Raw genomic sequence first — 20,344 nt, forward strand, 5'->3', positions numbered from 1 at the left:
AATCACAATTAAACTCAAATTGTGATTATCCACTGAGCCCACTTCATCCACAGCAGTGTTATCCACTTAGAGGCCAAACGAATCACGATTAAACTGGTTCCAAGATTTTATCTAAATTTGCCCAGATAATCTATATGGCATTTGTACATAAATACAACTTCTTGAGTGTTTCAGCGTCATTTTAAAGCCACAATCTATATGGCATTTGTACATAAAAGATTACATCCAAGTTGATATACAACAGAGGTTTACAGAACCTCAATTTCATTAAACATCAAGCTTTATTTCATTCTCCTGGTACCTTTGTTTTATACTCAAATCCTCAGGTCCAAGTTTATAATATCAATCTTAATTTCATCAGCAGAATAGTGCTTGAAAATTCTCAAAACACTGGCTTTGATGGAGCACAAAAAGTTCCATTGCTCTATAAATTAAGACATATATGAATTTTTTTTTAAAGTGTAAGACATATATGAATATGACAGTACAAAAATATTTTTCAAAAACAACAATGGGCTGAAATTGGCCAGTTACTTTGTATACCTATTCAATGCCCTGTCTCCAATTAACTTCAAAGCCCAGCTTCCAACTTCAGTTTGTTCAACAAAAAGTTCTAACTACAGAAAACAGAAAATACTATTTAAGTAGGTTTTACATTAAGGGAATTCATTCCAGTTTGATCACATTTTGCATTATTAATAATTACTTAGATTATTGAAACTGAGTATTCAAATAATTAAATAAAATAATTTAATAGCTGTTATAGTTAAGTACCATAATATATAAATGAAAGAAGAAAAAAATGACATGGATAATAATTTATTAACTTTTTTTACACAAGATATATAACTTCAAAGGAGCTAGTAACATTGTTGAAACATTTAAGCAGTATCATTAACAAGAACAAATTTCCATGTCCTCCAAAACACTTGATGTTGTACTATATGCATGTGCATACATTAAGTACAAACGCAATCCTCTAAACACAATTTGCAGCTACTCACCAGTCATTCAATTTCATTTAAATGAAAGTTCACAAATCGGAGAACTCCTTGGACATAAGGACAATTCTTTCAGCAGTTTAAGCTTGTCAACTTTTAATGGTAAGGAAGACAGAGTGCATATTGCCATCGTCCGTAAAACTCTTGAATTCTCCAAAATATATTTTACAAATTGCAGCTCACTTTCCTTGCCTTCGTAATATGTAATACAACATTTCCTAAGCTGTGAGGAAAGACATTCAGGAACAAAACAGGGAGAAATCCAAATCAAATCAGCAGTACTTGTGATCATATCAAGGAAAAAACTTTGAAGCATAGAGCACTGCTTGAGCATTGCAAGTGCCAAATGCCAGTTCATACCACGCCACCAAACAAGCTCCAAATGAGTTAAATTGAGAAAAACTGGAATGTCATTCAGGTACTTGTCAATGCAAAGAAATTCTACATTACAAATAGCTTTCAGAGGAATATCTAAGCCAATGGCAGATATATCTGCCCTGACCAACTTAGATAAGCTTTTAACGTTTTTATTACTTGCATTAGAATCAACATGGCTATGATGGTATATATCCCACACTTGCATATCCTCAAGATTTGGACACCCACTAAGAAGTTTCACGAGATATTGTGGTTCTGGAAAAGCAATATCATTCAACTGCAATGTTTTGAGAGAAGGAAGGTCAACAAAAGAAAACTCATCAACCTCCAAACCAAAAAACTTGAGAACAACAAGGGTTTTGCAGGTGAAAATGCAGCTCTTCAACCTCAGTATAGCAACTGTATCGGGTAGCTGGATATGGAGATTCTCAAGTCCACCACGTTGCATGGCAGCGTTGAGCCATATCTTGAGATCGTGATCAGAGACGTCGAAGTTGGAATCCTCACATTGGAGATGAAACGTTGTAATGGGTAGGTGCAGATTTCTGGTGAGAAAGGTTAAATTTATGAAATTGCGAAAGCAGTGATAGGGTTTGTATTTGAGGAGGTAGGTTTTGTCGTCGAAGTAGAGGGTAGGAACTGAGAGCCACAGTGGTGTCCACCGCTTTGAAAGAATGCTTGTGGATGCAGAGATTTGAGTTGGAAGAAAAGAGAGAATGTGACATAGAACTTCATCTGGTAACGTGCTAATCATGTCAACCATTGTTATTAATTCAACTGCTGGGTTCTCTCCACCGCTGCTAGGGTTCTCTGTGAGGCCAGGTTCACTCTGCTAGGGTTCTTTGTGCCAGTTACAAATAGGTTATGTAGATACACAAAAATTGTTGACTTCTACATTCTAGAACTGGCCCAATGACTTTATTTTTGGTCGATGGCCCAATGACTTTAAAATAAACTTTTGTCTTTTTGAAGGACTATTCTCACAAAGCCATGAAATGCATAGAACCCAAATCTGCAACTGACCCAATAGCTTTTCACCAGCACTTAACTACCAACCCAAGCCCAAGAAACACAACTAGCAAAGATCATATCTTTTTTTTGAGAGAAAAATCATTTTTTCACCCTACAGAAACATACTTCTCAATTCTCACTAGACCAAAAAAACTCTTCTATCTCATTTTCACTCGTCTTCACTTTTTATCTCTATTTAATTCATATCAAAATCATCTATCATATTTTTTATTTTCATTCTCTCTACCTATATTTCAAAGGTGGAAGTGTGTGTATTAAAGTGTTAATGAAACATTTATTCATTAATAGTATAATGATCAAGATGCATGTACCATAAATTCAAGTATGCTGCTCCAATCATGAAAAATAACTTTTAATTAAGGATTGTGTTTTTGTATGAATTTTTAAAAACAATGTTTTCTTTTTAAAATAGAAATTTCATCTCTTAGTGAATTTGGACCTTAAAGTCTAATAAGTTCACGCGCTTAGGAGTTTGGAGGGCTATAATCCTCGCCTGATAAAATAATCAAAAAATCTTTCCCTAAAACATTTGATAGTTGTTGTCATTAGGATTCTTCAGGAGTTAACCCTCTTTAATGGACAATGTCTCATATTTTGATTCTAGCAATAAATGATCGTCAATAACCCTTGAAGTCATTAGACCCACTACAATGACATTTATAAGGCAATAATATACGCAATGGCAGAGAGAAACCTCTAGCCATCCAAGAGACAGAAAAAAAAAATCTATAAAAGCGACCAAAAAGCTATGAGGAATGCATTTTCTCCCCTCTGCACTAACTTCACTCCAAATCTCTAATACTACTCATCATCGCTGACCCTAAGCTTACCCCCGGTTCTATAGCGAAACAAATTAAATTACGTGAATCAAACCAACCCAATTTTAATTGGTTCAGTTGATTCATATTTGATGAGAAATATTTACATTAACAAATTAAACTAATTAAATTTGATAAGTTGAGATTCTATTTAAATCAAAACATGAATCAACTCAACCCATAAACATTCTGTATCATTTCAATATTTCATAGCATATATATACAATACACAAAGAAAGTAAAAACATTTGGAGAGGTAACAAAATTTGGAGGGTTAACAAATACATGCATACTCTCATTCATAGAAATAGAGGGAGGAAAAAGGGAAGACAAAGACCACACTCATTCTGATTCCAAGAATTTTTCATTTCATTTCTAGAAAATGTCAAGAATCTCGATGATGCTACGATTGCAAAGTGGGCAAGACCCTCGATTCAGCCACAGCTCCCGGGAACACACCCTGCAAAAAGTGTGCCCGCATGGTATGAACGCCGCACCTTTATTCCTTCCCATGCACACGCAACACACCGAATCATTCCCCTCTTCTCCTCCTCTTTTCTCCGTCGTCACAGCCGCCGAGTCCCCAACCTCCGTCTCCTCCAGCAGCCTCATCAACGACACCCTCCATGGTGTCCCCGGCGCCCTACCCCCGCCCATAACCCGTTCCCGTTCTCCCTGTGGCCCCCGGAGCTGTCGTTCCGCCGCCAACGCCGCCGCCAGATTCATTCCTGACGAGCTCGGACCCACGCAGTCGTGCCCCGGCAACGGTTCCGGAGAGCGTTGCGGTTGTTCTTCAGGCCTGACGGTTACCGAGGTTGAACGCAATCCCCAATTGGCCCCACAGCAACCCAAGCCGATGAATCCTAACCGTTCCTTGAAGCTCCGCCTTCTCCGAGCGCCTCCATCTACGCCGTCCATTTGCTCCCTTAGCAAGCCCAGAATGGTTCTCTGCTCCCTCTGCGGTTCCTGCAATATGAGACCGAGTTGACTCATCTGTGGAGCTAGCTAGCGAGTTAGAAGAAGGTTGAGGGAGACATTGAAGAAGGGATGATGATGATGATGGTAACTAGCGACGGTGGTGGCACAGAGATCTCGTGAAAGTGAATAACAGGGGAAAAGGAATTGGAATTGTTGCGAAATGCAGAGTGGGGGTTTATGTTTATTTAATAGTGACACTCTGCACGCATTGCAAGCTCCGTTACTTGTCTTTTGTGTGTGAAATGAAAGCAAAGAAATAAGGACAAAATAGAACAAATAGCACAAGAAATGAAAATGAGGTTTCTTTACAGAGTGTGTGTGACTCTTCTTTTTATACTCTTCAAATTAGTAAACTGATCAATCTCTTTCTTGGGGCTAGGAAAGCTAACCATGGACGTGGACAATGTACAAATTCTCAAGTATTGAGACGGTAGGATTCGAACTCTAGATCATTTAGAGCATTTGCATTCTAAGGTTCTTAATTTTCAATTTTTAACAATGTGTGAGCTTGTACGACCACATGTGCTCTAAGGAACTTTTGTTTTGTTCTTAGCTTAATGACTTACATATAAAAACGAGGGCTGAAGATGGAAAATGATACTCAATACGAAACAAAACTCACAAACTAGCTTACTACCGTATGATTTATTTTCTTAAATTATTGAATAAAAGTCATCTGAATAGTTTTATATTATATTTTAACCGCAGAACTCAAAATGACTTATGGAAGATTTACAATTACCTTACTCAAAAAGATTAATGAGGGTTGAAACATGCTACATATGTGATAATAATTGGAATCTATATATAATATAAGGTTCATTTTAGTTGATTTATTGTTTATTTGTACACTTGCTGTTGTTGTTCTGTTTGGCCGGCATTGGCAAAGACTAAAGCCGTTGAAGCCGCCGGCACTCAACCAAATAGCTCTTGCGGCAAAGGAATAATTGGGACTAGTTTCTATTGAACACACACTTTAGTTGCATTATAATCAATATTATCTTAAGTGCCACTGCTTCATTGGATCTGGGACTTGTAAAAGCAATTAGTACAAAGCTATATAGTATAGAAACTTTTTTTTTATAAGCAAAGTATAGGAAACAATTGGTTTAAGTGGTAGTACTTTGATTTTCTTTAAGCAATGGTTAAGACTTAAGAGAGCGGAAAAGTTGAAGTTATTTATTCTTGTCCAATATTAGGCAGCATGACAGCACCTAATTATGTTAGCTAAACAAAGTTTAGGTTTGAAAGATGCTACAACCCCCTTCTTCGTTAATTAGTTGCACCAAAGTTATTTATATATGATATACATCACGTAATGATGTGCATTTACAAACAGAAAAGTTCTCTCTGCCTCTCATTTTTATTTTTTATTTTTACTGACACAGTTCAATGTTTTATTAAATTATTTCTTCACCAAGAAAAAAATATTTAAATTAGTGCTTTGAATTTCGAAAGAACCTTGTTCTTTCAATCCATGCATGGTCCCCAGTTCGTTTATATATTTTCATTTAATGTCTCACTTTTGATTGTTAAATGGAAAATATTTTTCCATTATTATTGTTGTTGTGGAGAAAATTAAACAATAAAACATTATTAGTCTGTTAGGCATAGCCTGCGAAACAAATAATGAAAAATATGAGGAACGGGAAGAAGATAATAATAAAAATACAAGAGAAAAATGGGAAGGAACAAAATGACAAACGAGAACTGTGGTTTGGTATGAGTGGGACTCATAAATCAAAGTAGCCACGTTATGGTCATCATGATCATAATCTTCCCTCCGTGATTAAAGCACAAATAGTTTATTGAAAATTAAAAATAATATTAGACACAAGTAAGAATATAAAAATTAGAATTTGATTTTAGCTAAAAGCATTATATTCTTCATAGAGTCCTTTTAATCAATGATTGGCATTGTTTGGTCAATGGAGTCCAACTAATCAACATGTGGCGATAATGGACACCATTTGTTCTGAAGCCTCCAAACTCGCTTGAGTAATGAATTGATTGATTTATTTAGTAAATTTGTTTGGTAATTAAAATTAAAATAGTAAACTAGTAGTAGATTTTTTTTTCAAGTATTGTCGGTAGTCATGAGATTAATTCTTTCAAATCTTATAAATTAATTAAGTATGTAGGTTTTCTAAAAAAAAATTCTTAATTATAGAACTCAGCTATCTACTAGATATACTGAACTTTATTATTGCTGTAAACTAATATTTTAACCATGCAAATGCAATGAGAAAAACAATTAAAATACAAATAAACTAGCCTGATAATGAATAATTATAAATAAGAACCCAGAGAACATCTGGCATCTGCACATGTGCCAAAGGAAACAAATAGCAAGAATAACTTTGTGGAATCGTTGGCTTGCTTGCATATATATATGTCCAAAAAATGTATTGATGTGACCCAGGAAGGATCTAGAGGTGAAGGATGGGCCTGTGAGCCCATTCTTGATTTAGGGGAGTTTTAGTTTTTAATTTCTAATTGGGCCTGTTCCACACAGACAAAAAAGCAATCAGAACAACATTGTCAATAGTCTTCATCTGTAGATTGATTCCAAAGCAATAACCTTCATTATGGTAAAATGAATCTGATGAAGAGGATGATGGGAGATCCCCTTTATTAGAACTTGTGATTGTTGCACGAGATTGATGGTTATCAAAGCATGTGGTTTGTGTACTCAAGTAGTTTGTCGACACACACCTTTTAATTTGTTTGGCAAAGACTAGTCCCAGAACTCATATATTCTGACTTCTGTCACTGGCCCATTTAATATGACCGCTAAAACCGCCTTGAATGCAGCAACAACCATGTTTAGAGCTGTGCGTGCATGTGTCTTTGTTACTTGTTAGTGCCATGGTCCCCCACTTTTTGGTAGCCAACTTCCTTTTGCCATGGGCCTTTGTTGTGGCCCGTTCTGTATCCTTTGGGACTTGGCTTCTTGCCTTTTTAATTGAATCTGATATCATTGACAAAAAAAAAAACACGATTCTATTGCCATTTATTACTCAAAACCCCGTATTGCCCTTCTTCTAAATCAAATGAAAATTGAAATAACTAACTATATAATCCCCATGTGATGCTAGCTCACCATGGTAATATTATTGTGTTTTTGTACACACTTCTGAATCTGCTTGAGCTATTAAAGTATCCAACATTTAAATTAATACGGTTAACTCATCATTGCAGGATAAGGTTACAATCAAAGGGTGGTTATACTTATACTTGTAAATCAAGGTCAATTCAGTAATGTACACTAATATATTTTTTTTTAAATCGTCTCAACCCGTAGAATTTCGTATGCTCCCACATGGACGATGACTATTCTTCACCCCCACCGACTTCCCTGCCATCCTTCTCTAGCTCACCAGAGAGCAAAGATTCATGCTCGAAAACACGAGGAAGAAACCAGATTATTGGGTTTCCCTCCCCTAGTCCAAACGTGTGGGGTTGTGCATTTGTGTTATCTTCTTTCTCCATATCCTTCTTTGTCGTCTTGCCTTGCTCGTCTTTGTGTTGTTTCTCTCCTCTCTTAGCCTTCCTTCCATTTTCACGATAGTTGAAATAAACATGAACAAGCAGAATAACGAACTCCAATACAGTGAATCTTGAGGAGTTTTCTTCATTGTCCTATGCACCCTCTTCACGAAGGCAATCATGTCATCATCATTAATATCATAATGTGCTAGTTATGAGTACTAAAATTTTATGATGAATTGCAAGTAGCCAAGTATTATACTAATAATTATTTTTAAATGATGTATTAAAATTGTTTTAATTGGTATAAATGCAAGGACAATATAGTCTTTTGACATAAAGGACACGCAATTTTCATTTTGCAACATCGACAAAGTTTTAGGACACCTCTTAATTCTCTAACACCAATCGTTGGATGTTATAAATCCACCGTTTCCCTTCCCTTCTCTTCTCCGTCTCTGGTTTGCTCTCTCTTCTCTTCTGCCATCGCAAACTTCTCTGACTCAACAATGACTTCAATCTCTCACCTCAACCAACTCACCAGCAGGACCCTTCCGGCCACACCGCTCATCTCCACGGCCTCAATTTTCCCGCCGAGCACCGTCGGAATTCGGAGCAAACCGGTGGGAACTCCGAGGATCTCCGCACACATTCCGAGACCAGTGGTGATCGCCCGAGCGAAAACAAGCGACGATGAATGGGGTCCGGAGCCTTCCTCTTTAGCGGCGGTTACGGAGGTGGAGGAGAAACCGGTGGAGACAGAGACAGAGACGCTGAAGAAGGCTCTGGTGGATTCCTTTTACGGAACAGATCGTGGACTCAAAGCTACCAGTGATACAAGGGCTGAGATCGTTGAGCTTATCACCCAGCTTGAGGCCAAGAACCCCACCGCTGCTCCCACCGATGCTTTGACTCTGCTCAACGGAAAATGGATTCTGGCGTAAGTTAGCAGTTTTTTTTCAATTCTAGCGATGTTAATTAGTTGAATTTCTGGGTGAATTTGAATGTGTGGTTCTGCTTCAGGTATACATCGTTTGCAGGTTTATACCCATTGTTGTCAAGGGGAACATTCTCTTTGGTCAAGGTAGAGGAAATATCTCAGACAATTGATTCAGAGAATTTTGCAGTTGAAAACTCTGTTCGCTTTGCTGGTCCATTGACTACAACTTCAATTAGCACCAATGCCAAATTCGAAATTCGAAGCCCAAAACGAGTGCAGGTTTGGTTCTAGTCTGAATATTGCATTGATCATGCTAAGGTTGTGTGTGTTTGGGCAAACAGTTTAAGTAAACATGTTTTTCACATAAGTGCTTATTCATACCCTCTTATTTGAAGAAACTATTGAAATAAACTCAAACAAAGCATATAGATAAGCATCGATATATGCATATACATACATAAGCTAATTTATAGATAGATTATAAGTTATTTTCACTAGCTCACTCGTATACTTGTCTAAGCGCTTATGTAGTCAAACTCAAATAAGCACTTTCACACACTACATACATTTGGAAGAGCTTATTTGTGCTTATGTTATAGCATAAACATTTATGCAAGTGTTTGAGAGCTTATGTAAATAGCTTATGGCCTACTTATAATTTGTTTTGAGCATAATTTCATTAGTTGTTTAAATTTGCTTATGGATAAGAGTTTATGCTTATCTATAACAAAATTAGCTGATGAATAATCGCTTATTGTCAAAAGCGCTTAATTAAGTTGTTTTCTCAAACGCACAAATCAATGATCTCTAGGGTAACATTGGATTTTGACAGGAGCATTTGCATGAGCTCACTCAAATACTTGTCTGAGCACTTCTGTCATGAGACAAACTCAAATAAGCACTTAGTTTTGTTAGTCTAAGATCTTGAATCCTGATTTAGCTCCCAGAAGTGACATTTTCTCAACTTGCATGTTATTCAGATCAAGTTTGAGGAAGGTATCATTGGCACTCCTCAGCTAACAGACTCATTAGTGATACCAGAAAATGTGGAATTTCTTGGGCAAAATATAGACCTCACACCCTTCAAAGGCATACTTACCTCTGTCCAGGACACCGCCTCATCGGTTGTGAGAACAATTTCGAATCAGCCTCCATTGAAGATCCCAATTTCCGGCAGCAATGCTCAGTCGTGGCTGCTCACTACATACCTTGATGAAGAACTCCGCATCTCAAGGGGCGATGGTGGTAGTGTGTTTGTTCTTATCAAGGAAGGCAGCTCTCTTCTGACAAACTAAACAAATTGTTGTTTTAGTTTTTGGGCATATTATTATATAATAATTTGTTGTTATGTCTATAAAATAAGACACAAGTCAGATTGTATACAATTATGCTATAGATGCATGTATAGGAGGACAGTATTAATTCTGTTCTGCGTTTGACATGTCAAATTGTTGATGACGGTTAAATTTGTTATTTTATCAACAGAAGGCTCTAAATTTACAACATCATATATATCAAGTTTTCTAGTTAGACTATCTTAGGAAGACAAGTAAGATTATGAATTATATAGTTGAAAGACAGGTTAATTTCTGCTACTGCTATGTTGTCTTGTTTTGGTCCAAATCTCATTTAATATAAATGATATTTTAAGAATATGAGTGATTTAAACAACTCCGTATATTTTAAATTTGTAGATCTAGATAGCGTTTGGTAGACAGGTGGGAAGAGAACAGAACACACGTTCCGTTCTGTGTTTGTCATGCTTTTAAGATGGAACAGAACAGGACAAAAAACTTTTAGAACAGGACATTTTGGTTCCGTTGAAAAGGGTGGAACGGAAGATAACGGAACGAGACACAATTAAAATATTTTATTGTGACGAAATTACCCTGAGTCTATTTTCTCAACTCTCCTTGTCTTTTTGTAGAGCCGTCTTCCCCATCTCAACTTTCATCATCCATATACCCCCGTCTTGGTTTCCACAGTCAAAGCCCTTACCGATGTATACATATACATGGATCGATCGTCTTCTCCAACATCAGATCTACACCAATTTCATACATATATACCATTTTTAATATTTTACTTCTAAACTTATCTGGATTTTCCAAACTCAATCCTCTTAACAATAGCAAAGCTTTTTTCTTTTAAATCAACAATAGTAAGGCTTATTATTAGTAAACGAATTTGTATATCTAGACTTTTCGCTGAATGAATATTGTACTGGGATTTGGTGATTGTAAGCTTCACTTTTTTGTCTGAATCTTTAAACCTTCAAATTGGGGGAAAGTTCTTTTAGGGTTAAATGTTAAACATGATGGGGGTATTTATGTAATCAATCTTATGGTCCTGTTCCATCTACGGGGTATATACCAAACATAGTGCTCATAACATTTTTGTCCTGTTCTGTCCTGTTCCGTCCCGTCCTGTTCCGTTCCGTCCCGTTCTGTTCAGCTTCCAAACGCTACCCTAGAAAATACTTTTTGGCTTTCAATTTATCTGTCTACTACTTCAATTATAAAATTAACATTTATCTCTCATTACCGCTCTACGGTTGTTGCCCACCAAACTTCAACTCCCTTATCATTGCACCATTGTAGCGGTGTGAATGACAACAAAGCTAATTGTGTTGTGTTTACTCACTATTGAAGAAGTGGTTTACGCTTTGTTTCACATCTATACTAAGAGATTAAAGATCGTAAATCTTCTCTAATATATGATGCGATAGATCTAATATGTGAAGAAAAATATAGAGAGAAATATTGATAGATCTAACATGTGAAGAAAGATATAGGCAGAGAAAAATTGAGTGTATGTAGAGTGTGGTTATTGTTGGGGTGTTTAAAAATTAGAGTTGCATCCTATTATTCTACTAGTGTTGATGCAAATAGTATGTGAATTCAAGCTTAATACATGAGAGTTTCTATACTTTGAGTGAGAATTACTCCTAGGAAAGTGAAGTGTAATCTCGTATGATTTTTAAAAAGTGAAAAAAAAAAAACAACTCATGCATAGAACAAAAAGGATGCTGAAAACACTTGTATATTATTTTCTTTCCTTGTAAACTTAGCTAAGGATAAAAAGTTATTAGTTGAGAATCTAATAAGGTTCCAATTATCTGGAAAAAAGCCTCCAGATGGGGTTATTATATATCCTCTGTTCTTAATGATTGATTTTTACTTTGTAATTCATTTGTTTCTGTTGACTTGTGTTTTGTTTGTCATTCTGGCAATATGGTTGCAAACTTTTTAGCCATGAATGTCTCCTCCTTTACCGGTTTGCTATAAATTGAGAGGTTCCTCCTAAAGCGTTTCATTTTGTAACTGCAAACATTGTAGCTTCAAGGCCAGTTCCAATTTAAATAAATTGCAGGTAGATTTAAAAAAAAATTAAGATTTCAATTATCAATTAAATTAGATATCTATATGTATTTAACATATTGTTAAAGGTTACATCTTTTTGACGAGATATATGAACAAAATAATCCTCCCATATAGAATAGAACTTGCGCAGGGCCGGCCCTGGGCTTGTGCAAGCAGGCCCACAGCCCAAAGCCTCCAAAAAGAAGGGGCTCCAAAAAAATTTCCATTAAACTTTCCTCTAAAATAAAATTTAGTTATAATAATTAATGTTCAAGATGTTATTAATGACTTAAGCTAGTCTAGTGGTTAGTAACTGTGGATGTTACTTTTATGTAGCGGGTTCGAATCCCACGGGTTGAAAGAGACCAATTGCCAAACGAACCAACATAATGGTACTGATGAAATTTTGAACGTTAAAATTATTTGGGGTCCATTTTTATTATTTGTCAAGGGCCTCCAAAATGTCGGAACCGGCCCTGAACTTGCGTAGAATTTGATACCCAAACTTTAAGATGACATTGTATTCTAAATCTATTTATTGAACTACCGACCTACATAAAATTTGTCTTTCTAATTTAACACTAATTATAACTAGACATTTGTCGGCATCCAATTGGTACACATTTTAGCGGCAATTTCTAACTCCCTCAAATGATAGCCGTGATTAAAAGTTGCTGCTAAAGTGTTTGTTGGCTGAATGTCACTCGCTCAGCGAACGTTAGCATACTTTTTTTTCTTGAAATGTCGAAAGTCAGCATACTTACTTGTAATTAAATTAGATATTTTCTTAAAATCTTTGTTCAATATCATGTTTCATGTTATGATCGAAGCCAGGTTCCACGTTTTTCTTTTTGATATTCTAGCATCTTTTAAGCAAAGAATAAAAACATTGAGAACAAAGTGGTTTCACAGATAGATATAGTACTGTTAGATGAGCCAAACATCTAATAGTGAAAGAATGAAGAATCCATGTATATATATGTACTAGCTAGGTCTCACTAAAATTCATCAAAATCCACACATAGCATTAACCTGAGTGTTGGATCCAACTTATCACATCACAATATCACATCATATATTTACAAATATGAAGGCTGAGATAGAGACATCATCAGATAGTAGGTTCTACACATTTGATAGAAAAATGGAAATTCCTCAATGGGCTGCTATGAACGAAGATTGGAAAGCCTTCAAGGAATTCTTCCAGCAAGACAAGAAAGCTTTGCTTGAGCCCATGGACCTGAACCAAAGCACTGCCCTTCATGTTGCTACCCGCTCCAACAAACCGCAACAACTACTGGCAGAGTTGCTAGACATGCTGCCTGTCACTGACCGGCGGCTCGCGCTGAGGCAGGGGACTGCTTACAAAAGCACTATTCTCCATGAAGCCGTCTCTTACTGCAGGAAGAATGTTGAAATTGTGGACATGTTGCTCAGGTACGATGTGGTGGTGCCGGCTGCAGATGGAGAAACTGGTGAACAAGAAGAAGAAAAGCAGGTTCCCCTGCTGGAGATGAAAAACTACTTAGGTGAGACTCCAGTTTACAGAGCAGCTAAGGTGGGGAACCTGAGGATGCTCCAGCACTTGGCCAAACTTGTGCCGGACTTGCAATTGCATTTCATCAGAGATTCAGACAAGGCTCCAATTCTTCACATTGCTATAATCACCCAACACTTAGGTAACTCTCTTCTCTGTCACGCCCCTGTTCCATTTTTTGATAACTAAATCAAACTACTTATAATTTGCAATGGTATAGAGTCCAAAAGATACACAAATGGTTTTGGCGCCACATTTATCTAACATACTACTTAAATGATGGTTTTTAATCGTCGCTAATGTTGGTCAGGGACGGAGGGAGTGGGGTGACTGGCTCATGCTCCAGTCACCCCCAAGTTGGAAATTTTTCTAACCAATACTTAGTGAAAAAATATTTTTTTGCACCCCTCACTTTTAATTTATCCAATAGGTGAAGTAGAGAATACATTTCCATGGCATAAATTCCTGATGGCTGATGCATGATTGATAAGTTCTAAATTTATAGTCCAATCACTTTTGCTAGTCACACTTATAAATTGCAGTTAATGTGGTGATCGATTAATTGATGTGTTTCAGTGTTAAGGTATTGCTTGTGCCTTCTCCACTCTGATGTACTCAAAAGAAATTGAAGTAATGTGGTGCTAAATATACTAAAACTGAACTATGATTTTCTACATGATAATGAGAAAAAAATATTCTTTGAAATAGCTTATTTCTCTGCGATTTTATGTTATGAACTTACTGTGGGCTACTTTTTCTACTACCTTTTGAGAGGGTATACCCAACTAAAGACCATATACAATGGTTAAACAAAAAATGTTTTGTTTAACCATTTTCTACCCCACTTTTTCTCTTCCTAACACTCCACATCATCTTCTCTCTCTAATTCAACAAACTCTCAACAATTACTCACTCCAATGGTTTTACTTAACTCTCAACACCCTACCCCACCACTCACCCTACCCCACCACTTTTTTATTTCACATTTTTATTTAATTTTATATTTTTGTTTTTATAATTACATAAAATTACAATTATCGATTTAAATTAAATTAAAACAATAAACACTTAACAATTTTTTTTTTAAATATAGACTATAATTCTGGGTGTTGAAATGGTGATTGTTGGGATCCATTTCAATACAAATACTAATATATATAGATAAATAAGATGGTGAGAGAGATAAAGAGAGTGAAAAAACTTGGTTTTTTTTCTGTGTCCAAATCAAACGAACCAAGTCTCTATTTATAGAGAAAAAAAATCATGAATTTTGGTATAATTTTTTTTTTCAGAAAATATTTTTTTTGATGAAATAATCGAGTTTAAAAGATAAGGAAAAACGAAATCTGGAGCAACCAATCAGAACGAGCCACGTGTTAGGAGCCAAAAAAAATAATTTCTCTTTCCTGGTCTGCGCGTGTGGCACACGCGCCTGCGGTGGCCACTGACCTCGCGCCACGTGGCACACCGCAGGCTCTTTAAAGTTGTTGAAAATCTTCAACAAATTTTTTCTCTCTCCCCCCTTTCAACAAACTTCAACAACCATTAAACCATTTCAACAAAATTCAACAAACTTAAACAATGGTTTCAACCATCCATTGTATATGGTCTAATGTCTTTTTGTCAAGTCTCATTTTTTGTTCTTGTTAAAATCCTTATGAGCTGGTTAGTATGTATTGTACTCAAACTAATTATATATTTCTCATGCTTATAAAAAATTGCTAGTTATATATGATTTTTTGCACATGCTTTGTGAGAAAAATTAAAATTTTCTCATAAATTACATTCCTTCCTGAGTTTAATTTTGATGCACCGACGGTGTAAAGTTTTTTTACACATTCAACCAATCAAATTTCAAGGATGTGAGAAAATCTCTCTTTTTATTTAATTTCATTAATTGATGTGGCATATCCTTGAAATCTGATTGGTTGACGGTGTAAAAAAACTTTACACCGTCGGTGCATCAAACTTTTTCTCTTCCTTTAAATCTTCGTCACCCCCTTATAAAATTCATGCCTCCGCCCCTGGTTGGTAACTGTTAAAATAGCCGCTAAATCGTATGTCGGATTTACGTCATGTTAGAATTGAGTATCTACCTATCGAGACTCGAGACTCAGTTGTATATATGCCTCTTTTTTGGGTATATATGCCTCTAATATGCCAATTTGATTTTTTTAAAATTAATAAATAAGAGGAAAATCATGTTTTCCTACCTTTGTATTATACACTAATCCCACAGGAAGATTCCATTCACACATTCAAGCATTTTTAGTGTTGTTACACTAAAATTGGATGACTCAATTCTGAGTTACTGTTTCAAATTTCTTATTACAACTTAATATATGTGAATCGTTCGATATATTTCACTATGGAATTTCTCTAAATGCGGGAAATGCAAATGATTTGCAATACTTGTGTTATGCACTTTCAAATTGATAATTATTGAACAAAACTGTATACTTTAAAACTGGGTATGTTTTCATGTTTGGAAAAAAAAAGTGATTCTAAGAAGAAACTTCTTTTGTGGATGAAGAAGTGATTCTGATACGGATTAAAGTGAATTAAAAAATGTTATAATTAATTTTTACTTTGTGGAGCAGATGTAGCTGTTTGGTTAATGAAAGTGCATGGGAAACTAGCTTATGAAAAGGACTCAAATGGATTAACTGGTCTTCAACTGCTATCCAATATGCCCTCTGTTTTCCTGAGCCATGCCAAGCTTGGAATCGCAAAGACTCTCATATACTCTAGTATTTTTCTTCCTCCACATATATACAATTCATATTAATTTTGATTAATTATAATTGATTGTCATTATATTTATACTTACAGCTCTAAACTATCCTCCTCTAAATTTCTTATGATCAAGTGAGATTTCATATTATAAGCTTATAATATCCAATCATATGCATGGTCAAAATTTGTTTAGTCCATTGATTCTAATGTAATCATTCACAGTGCTTCCCGAACGCGATTATGAGTATGAAAATTATGATGAAAGCATTAAGGTCATCAGAGGAGGGATAGATTTAGAACATGGGAAAGAACATGCAAAGCAGCCACCAATCTCAGGTACTGTAGGACAAACTACAACACAGTTTTTCACTTTTTTGTTTATGCTATACCACATATTTAAACACTACTAAGTACTAACACTGAATACAAATATCACAAAATTGCAGTGATTTCAAGGACCAACTACGCATTTTGGAAATTTCTCTCACAAGGTACAACCTATTACTATTTGTTTTATTATATTTGGATTGTGTGTTTGGTTAAGAGTTCTTATACAATTCAACGTACTGCACAACATTGTGAGAAACCCAAAAACACCCATTTTGTGGCGCTTTAAAACACCTGCAAAGAAGACAATTTAACAAAAAAACATTTTTCCACTTTTGTGGCATTTGGACAAAGTTGCAGTCTACCAATCCTTTCCCAGATACAACTATAACATGAATAACTTAATTTTGTCAATTCACCAACAGTGCATACACCAAAAAGTACCTATTTTGTCGAAGTTGACAACAGCCATAAAGGTGGTTAATTTAAAAATAAAATAAAAAAACATATTTCCACCTTTGCGGCATTTAGAAACGTCAACAAAAGTGGGCGTTTTTTTTTTTGTGTCAGCACTTTGTGCGAGCATTCAAAGGCCACAATCTTATAAGTTTCTCTTTGAAATTGATTTTAACTTTCAAATAAATGGTAAGTGAATATTCAAACATGCTATTACTAATAAGTTTCATTCATCACGTACATAGCAGAATGGGATGTGGTTGATCAATTTTGGAAGAAAAAGAAGCAGAACATGTTAGCAGAGCGTCTAACAGACTTGTTAGTACAGAAAGATGAATCATGGCACAGCACCTATATTGACAGTGGGAAAACAGTGGTGGTATTGCCAGTTATTAATCCGTCAAACGTGGCTGCAAGTAAACTAACTTACCAAGGGAAGGAACAACCTGGACAACAAAGCCAGAAAACTTACAGTGCGTACACTCCATTGCTCTTGGCGGCGCGCAAGGGGATTGTGGAAATTGTGGATAAAATAATTGAGATGTATCCAGAAGCTGTACATCATGTGAGCGAGGACGAGCTGAACGTGCTTCATGTGGTTGTGGCAAACCGTCAGATGAATGTTTACCAGATATTTAAGAGGCAAGGTTTGTTGAGGTCGTTGGGTCAACTGATAAGCAAGAAAGGTCGCACTTTGTTGCACCAGGTGGGAAGGATAGAGTATTACAGAGGAGGTCAACAAGCTGGCATTGCTTATGAATTGCAAGATGAGTTGCGTTGGTTCGAAGTAAGCACTCACCTTTTTAACTATCAACATATCATTGTAGGGTTAATTTCTCAAACTGGCCTTGATCATCCACACATCAACATAGTATCACTCATTTATCTTTGAGTGTTGATGTCAAGACATTCAATTTTGGGTATCATTTAGTATACATACATATTAGTGGCAGTAATGTCTAATGTATATGTATATTCAATGTCATCCAAATTCAAATGTCAATCGAACATTTTTCGTTTATTTCTATTATACTCATATCTCTCTAGGACATGATTAAGATCTTATCTTAGTAAAGAATGACTTATTTCTCAATCCATCAATAAATATGTTGGTAGAAAAGAAAATGAGTTATTTGGAGACATAATATCTTTTTTCACTCTCGATAGGAGTAGATATGGGTTCCAACATAAATTTTTCCTTATACCCTTGCGAATTTATGGAATTTGGATTCTCACACTACAGTCTTTACATTTGTCAAATTCAAAATTTTGGCCAATTCAACTTTTTACAAATCAATCTGAATCATTTATCAGTCGCGAGTCTTGAACATGCTGATGACCAACATTTAAGTGACACCTGCAAGTACTGGATGTTCATGGACGCCACAATTTACAACATGAAAAAATATATATAAACATGTTTGTGGCGGTTTGAAGTGTTATGAATTGTATTTAACATTCTCCTGTAATTTATATGTAGCGAGTAAAGAAGATAATTCCTCCTCACTTTGTGATGCATTGCGGGGAGGATAACCTGACAGCCAAGGAGCTATTCGAGATAGAGCATGCACAAATGCATGAAGAAGCACAAAATTGGATAAAAGAAACAGCCCAATCATGCTCCGCCGTTGCGGTTTTGGTGGCCACCGTAGTCTTCGCGGCGGCCTACACTATCCCAGGAGGAACTGACGCAAGAGGCTTCCCTTTATTCCTCCATTCACCGATGTTCCTCTTCTTCACCATCATGGATGTCGTGGCCCTCGCGAGCTCGCTTGCTTCTGTGGTGATGTTTCTCTCGATCCTGACTTCTCCGTTTGAAATGTGGGAGTTCTATAAGTCACTACCACGAAAACTCACGTTGGGTTTCTTTTTGTTGTTCTTCTCCTTGACCACCACGATGTTGTCGTTTAGTGCCACAATTTTGCTCACAATTCGGTTGGAGTCGGACAAATGGAGTTCTAGTTTGATTTACAGTGCGGCATTTTTTCCCGTCTCTGTATTTGGATTGTTGCAGTTCCCGTTTTATATGGCAATCAAAGACAGACTGGTGCATTTTTTGAAGAGACTTAAGAAGTTAGTTCCACGCCGCTTGCTCAAGCTGATCGTGAAGTCTAAGAAAAGAAAATATCATTGATGTTGAGCGAAAAAAGGGTTGTCACATAACTTTTTTCTCTTCCATCTTATTTTCATTCATTTTATCTATTTATCTCTCTCTTCATTCTATGTTGCATTCCTATCATATCTCTTATTTTTCTCTATCTTGGTCTAAGTGTGGATGAAGTTAAACAAATACTCATTATTTATTAATTAGTTAGTGCATGTTTAGATTTTTTTTTAGGTAAGCCAAATTTGTATTAAAAGTGAGTACAAGAGGTACTCAACCCAAAATACAATAGAAGATAGTTAAAAACAAAACAAAGACATGAAAGCTAAAGTCTGCTACTTGTTAAGGCAAAAAATCAGTAAAGAAAAATCCAACTCGAAAAACAAGTGAAACCAGTTGCCAACTAAGACAGAATCTTCAAGTCCCACATGAACCAGCCGGAAACAACCTCTAGGTGCCAAGAATGCATAGAAGAGGATTTGAAAACCAATCAGAGGAAGAATAACTGAAACCCTTCACATTCGCCTTAATCCATTGCCATGAGCGGCTGATAAGTGTCATTTTTACGCATATTTGGTTATCTTTTTAGGCACTTATCTCACGTGTGTGCTTCATTTATTCATCATTTTAGTCCCCAGAGTAGTGGATTTAGTAAATACTTAATTTTGATGTAGAAATCGTGTAAATATTGTGAGTTTTATGTTTCATCTTTTGTTCTTTTATGTAGGTTAGAGTTTCATGAAGATTTGAGCAAGAAAACCAAGTGAGGAAAGTTGGCTCAAATTTAGCTTGAGCGGACTGGAAACATAACTAAAAAATAAGCAAAGGAAAGAGTTCGCTCAAAAGTTGGCTCAAGCCACCACTTTACAGTAGATTTTCAGCATAGTTCGCTTGAGCCAACTCGAGTTAGCTTGAGCCAACTGAAGGCGGTTTTAACTACTTCAGCATGAAGAAAAGGTTCGCTTGAGCCAACTTAGCTTGGCTTGAGCCAACTAAGGTCGGCCAGAAACTCTATAAAAGGCCAGACCACGAAATTTTCAGGATCTCTTCCATTCTTCACCATTTTTCCTCCCTAAAACATTCAGAGGAGGCTGGGCTTCATGGGGGAAGGGTCCCTGGGTCTAGGATTGACAGATTGAAGCTCCGGAGCGTGGCGGCAACCGCCGAAGGACCGTGACAACCTCTC

At 36.2% G+C, this 20,344-nt stretch overlaps 5 protein-coding genes across 5 annotated transcripts; 2 read left to right on the top strand and 3 right to left on the bottom strand.

The window, feature by feature from the left end:
- Positions 1-1,017: 1,017 nt before the first annotated feature.
- LOC130722303 (putative FBD-associated F-box protein At5g56440) lies at positions 1,018-1,584 on the bottom strand. Its single transcript, XM_057572992.1, has one exon. The coding sequence runs from the start codon at positions 1,582-1,584 to the stop codon at positions 1,018-1,020; it is 567 nt and encodes a 188-aa protein (XP_057428975.1).
- LOC130725701 (putative F-box/LRR-repeat protein At5g41840) lies at positions 1,585-2,142 on the bottom strand (the record flags this gene model as incomplete). The annotated part of the gene is made up of 1 exon (XM_057576906.1): positions 1,585-2,142. A coding segment is annotated over exon 1 (558 nt), but the record flags the coding sequence as incomplete, so codon positions are not given.
- A 1,267-nt stretch (positions 2,143-3,409) lies between these two features.
- LOC130723722 (uncharacterized) lies at positions 3,410-4,581 on the bottom strand. The gene has a single exon (XM_057574846.1). It carries the CDS (start codon positions 4,220-4,222, stop codon positions 3,605-3,607), a length of 618 nt encoding a protein of 205 aa, XP_057430829.1. The 5' UTR covers positions 4,223-4,581; the 3' UTR covers positions 3,410-3,604.
- Positions 4,582-8,105: 3,524 nt separating this feature from the next.
- LOC130723114 (plastid-lipid-associated protein, chloroplastic-like) lies at positions 8,106-10,144 on the top strand. Its single transcript, XM_057574067.1, has 3 exons — positions 8,106-8,636; positions 8,720-8,915; positions 9,617-10,144. The coding sequence occupies exons 1-3, from the start codon at positions 8,206-8,208 to the stop codon at positions 9,929-9,931; spliced, it is 942 nt and encodes a 313-aa protein (XP_057430050.1). The 5' UTR covers positions 8,106-8,205; the 3' UTR covers positions 9,932-10,144.
- Positions 10,145-12,982: 2,838 nt separating this feature from the next.
- On the top strand, positions 12,983-19,772 carry LOC130722028 (uncharacterized). The gene is made up of 6 exons (XM_057572615.1): positions 12,983-13,677; positions 16,136-16,285; positions 16,494-16,607; positions 16,718-16,762; positions 17,303-17,841; positions 18,535-19,772. The coding sequence occupies exons 1-6, from the start codon at positions 13,086-13,088 to the stop codon at positions 19,186-19,188; spliced, it is 2,094 nt and encodes a 697-aa protein (XP_057428598.1). The 5' UTR covers positions 12,983-13,085; the 3' UTR covers positions 19,189-19,772.
- The last annotated feature ends 572 nt before the right edge of the window (positions 19,773-20,344 follow it).

Source organism: Lotus japonicus, chromosome 6 (assembly GCF_012489685.1).
Source record: "Lotus japonicus ecotype B-129 chromosome 6, LjGifu_v1.2".
Taxonomy (NCBI): Eukaryota; Viridiplantae; Streptophyta; class Magnoliopsida; order Fabales; family Fabaceae; genus Lotus; species Lotus japonicus.

Excerpts from the sequence above, each read along its gene's own strand:
- LOC130722303 (XM_057572992.1), bottom strand. The coding sequence starts at position 1,584 with ATGCAAGTGTGGGATATATACCATCATAGCCATGTTGATTCTAATGCA.
- LOC130723722 (XM_057574846.1), bottom strand. The coding sequence starts at position 4,222 with ATGAGTCAACTCGGTCTCATATTGCAGGAACCGCAGAGGGAGCAGAGA.
- LOC130723114 (XM_057574067.1), top strand. The coding sequence starts at position 8,206 with ATGACTTCAATCTCTCACCTCAACCAACTCACCAGCAGGACCCTTCCG. Across the intron at positions 8,637-8,719 it reads AACGGAAAATGGATTCTGGC|GTATACATCGTTTGCAGGTT; the intron begins GTAAGTTAGCAG and ends GTTCTGCTTCAG. Across the intron at positions 8,916-9,616 it reads GAAGCCCAAAACGAGTGCAG|ATCAAGTTTGAGGAAGGTAT; the intron begins GTTTGGTTCTAG and ends CATGTTATTCAG.
- LOC130722028 (XM_057572615.1), top strand. The coding sequence starts at position 13,086 with ATGAAGGCTGAGATAGAGACATCATCAGATAGTAGGTTCTACACATTT. Across the intron at positions 13,678-16,135 it reads TATAATCACCCAACACTTAG|ATGTAGCTGTTTGGTTAATG; the intron begins GTAACTCTCTTC and ends TTTGTGGAGCAG. Across the intron at positions 16,763-17,302 it reads TTGGAAATTTCTCTCACAAG|AATGGGATGTGGTTGATCAA; the intron begins GTACAACCTATT and ends CGTACATAGCAG.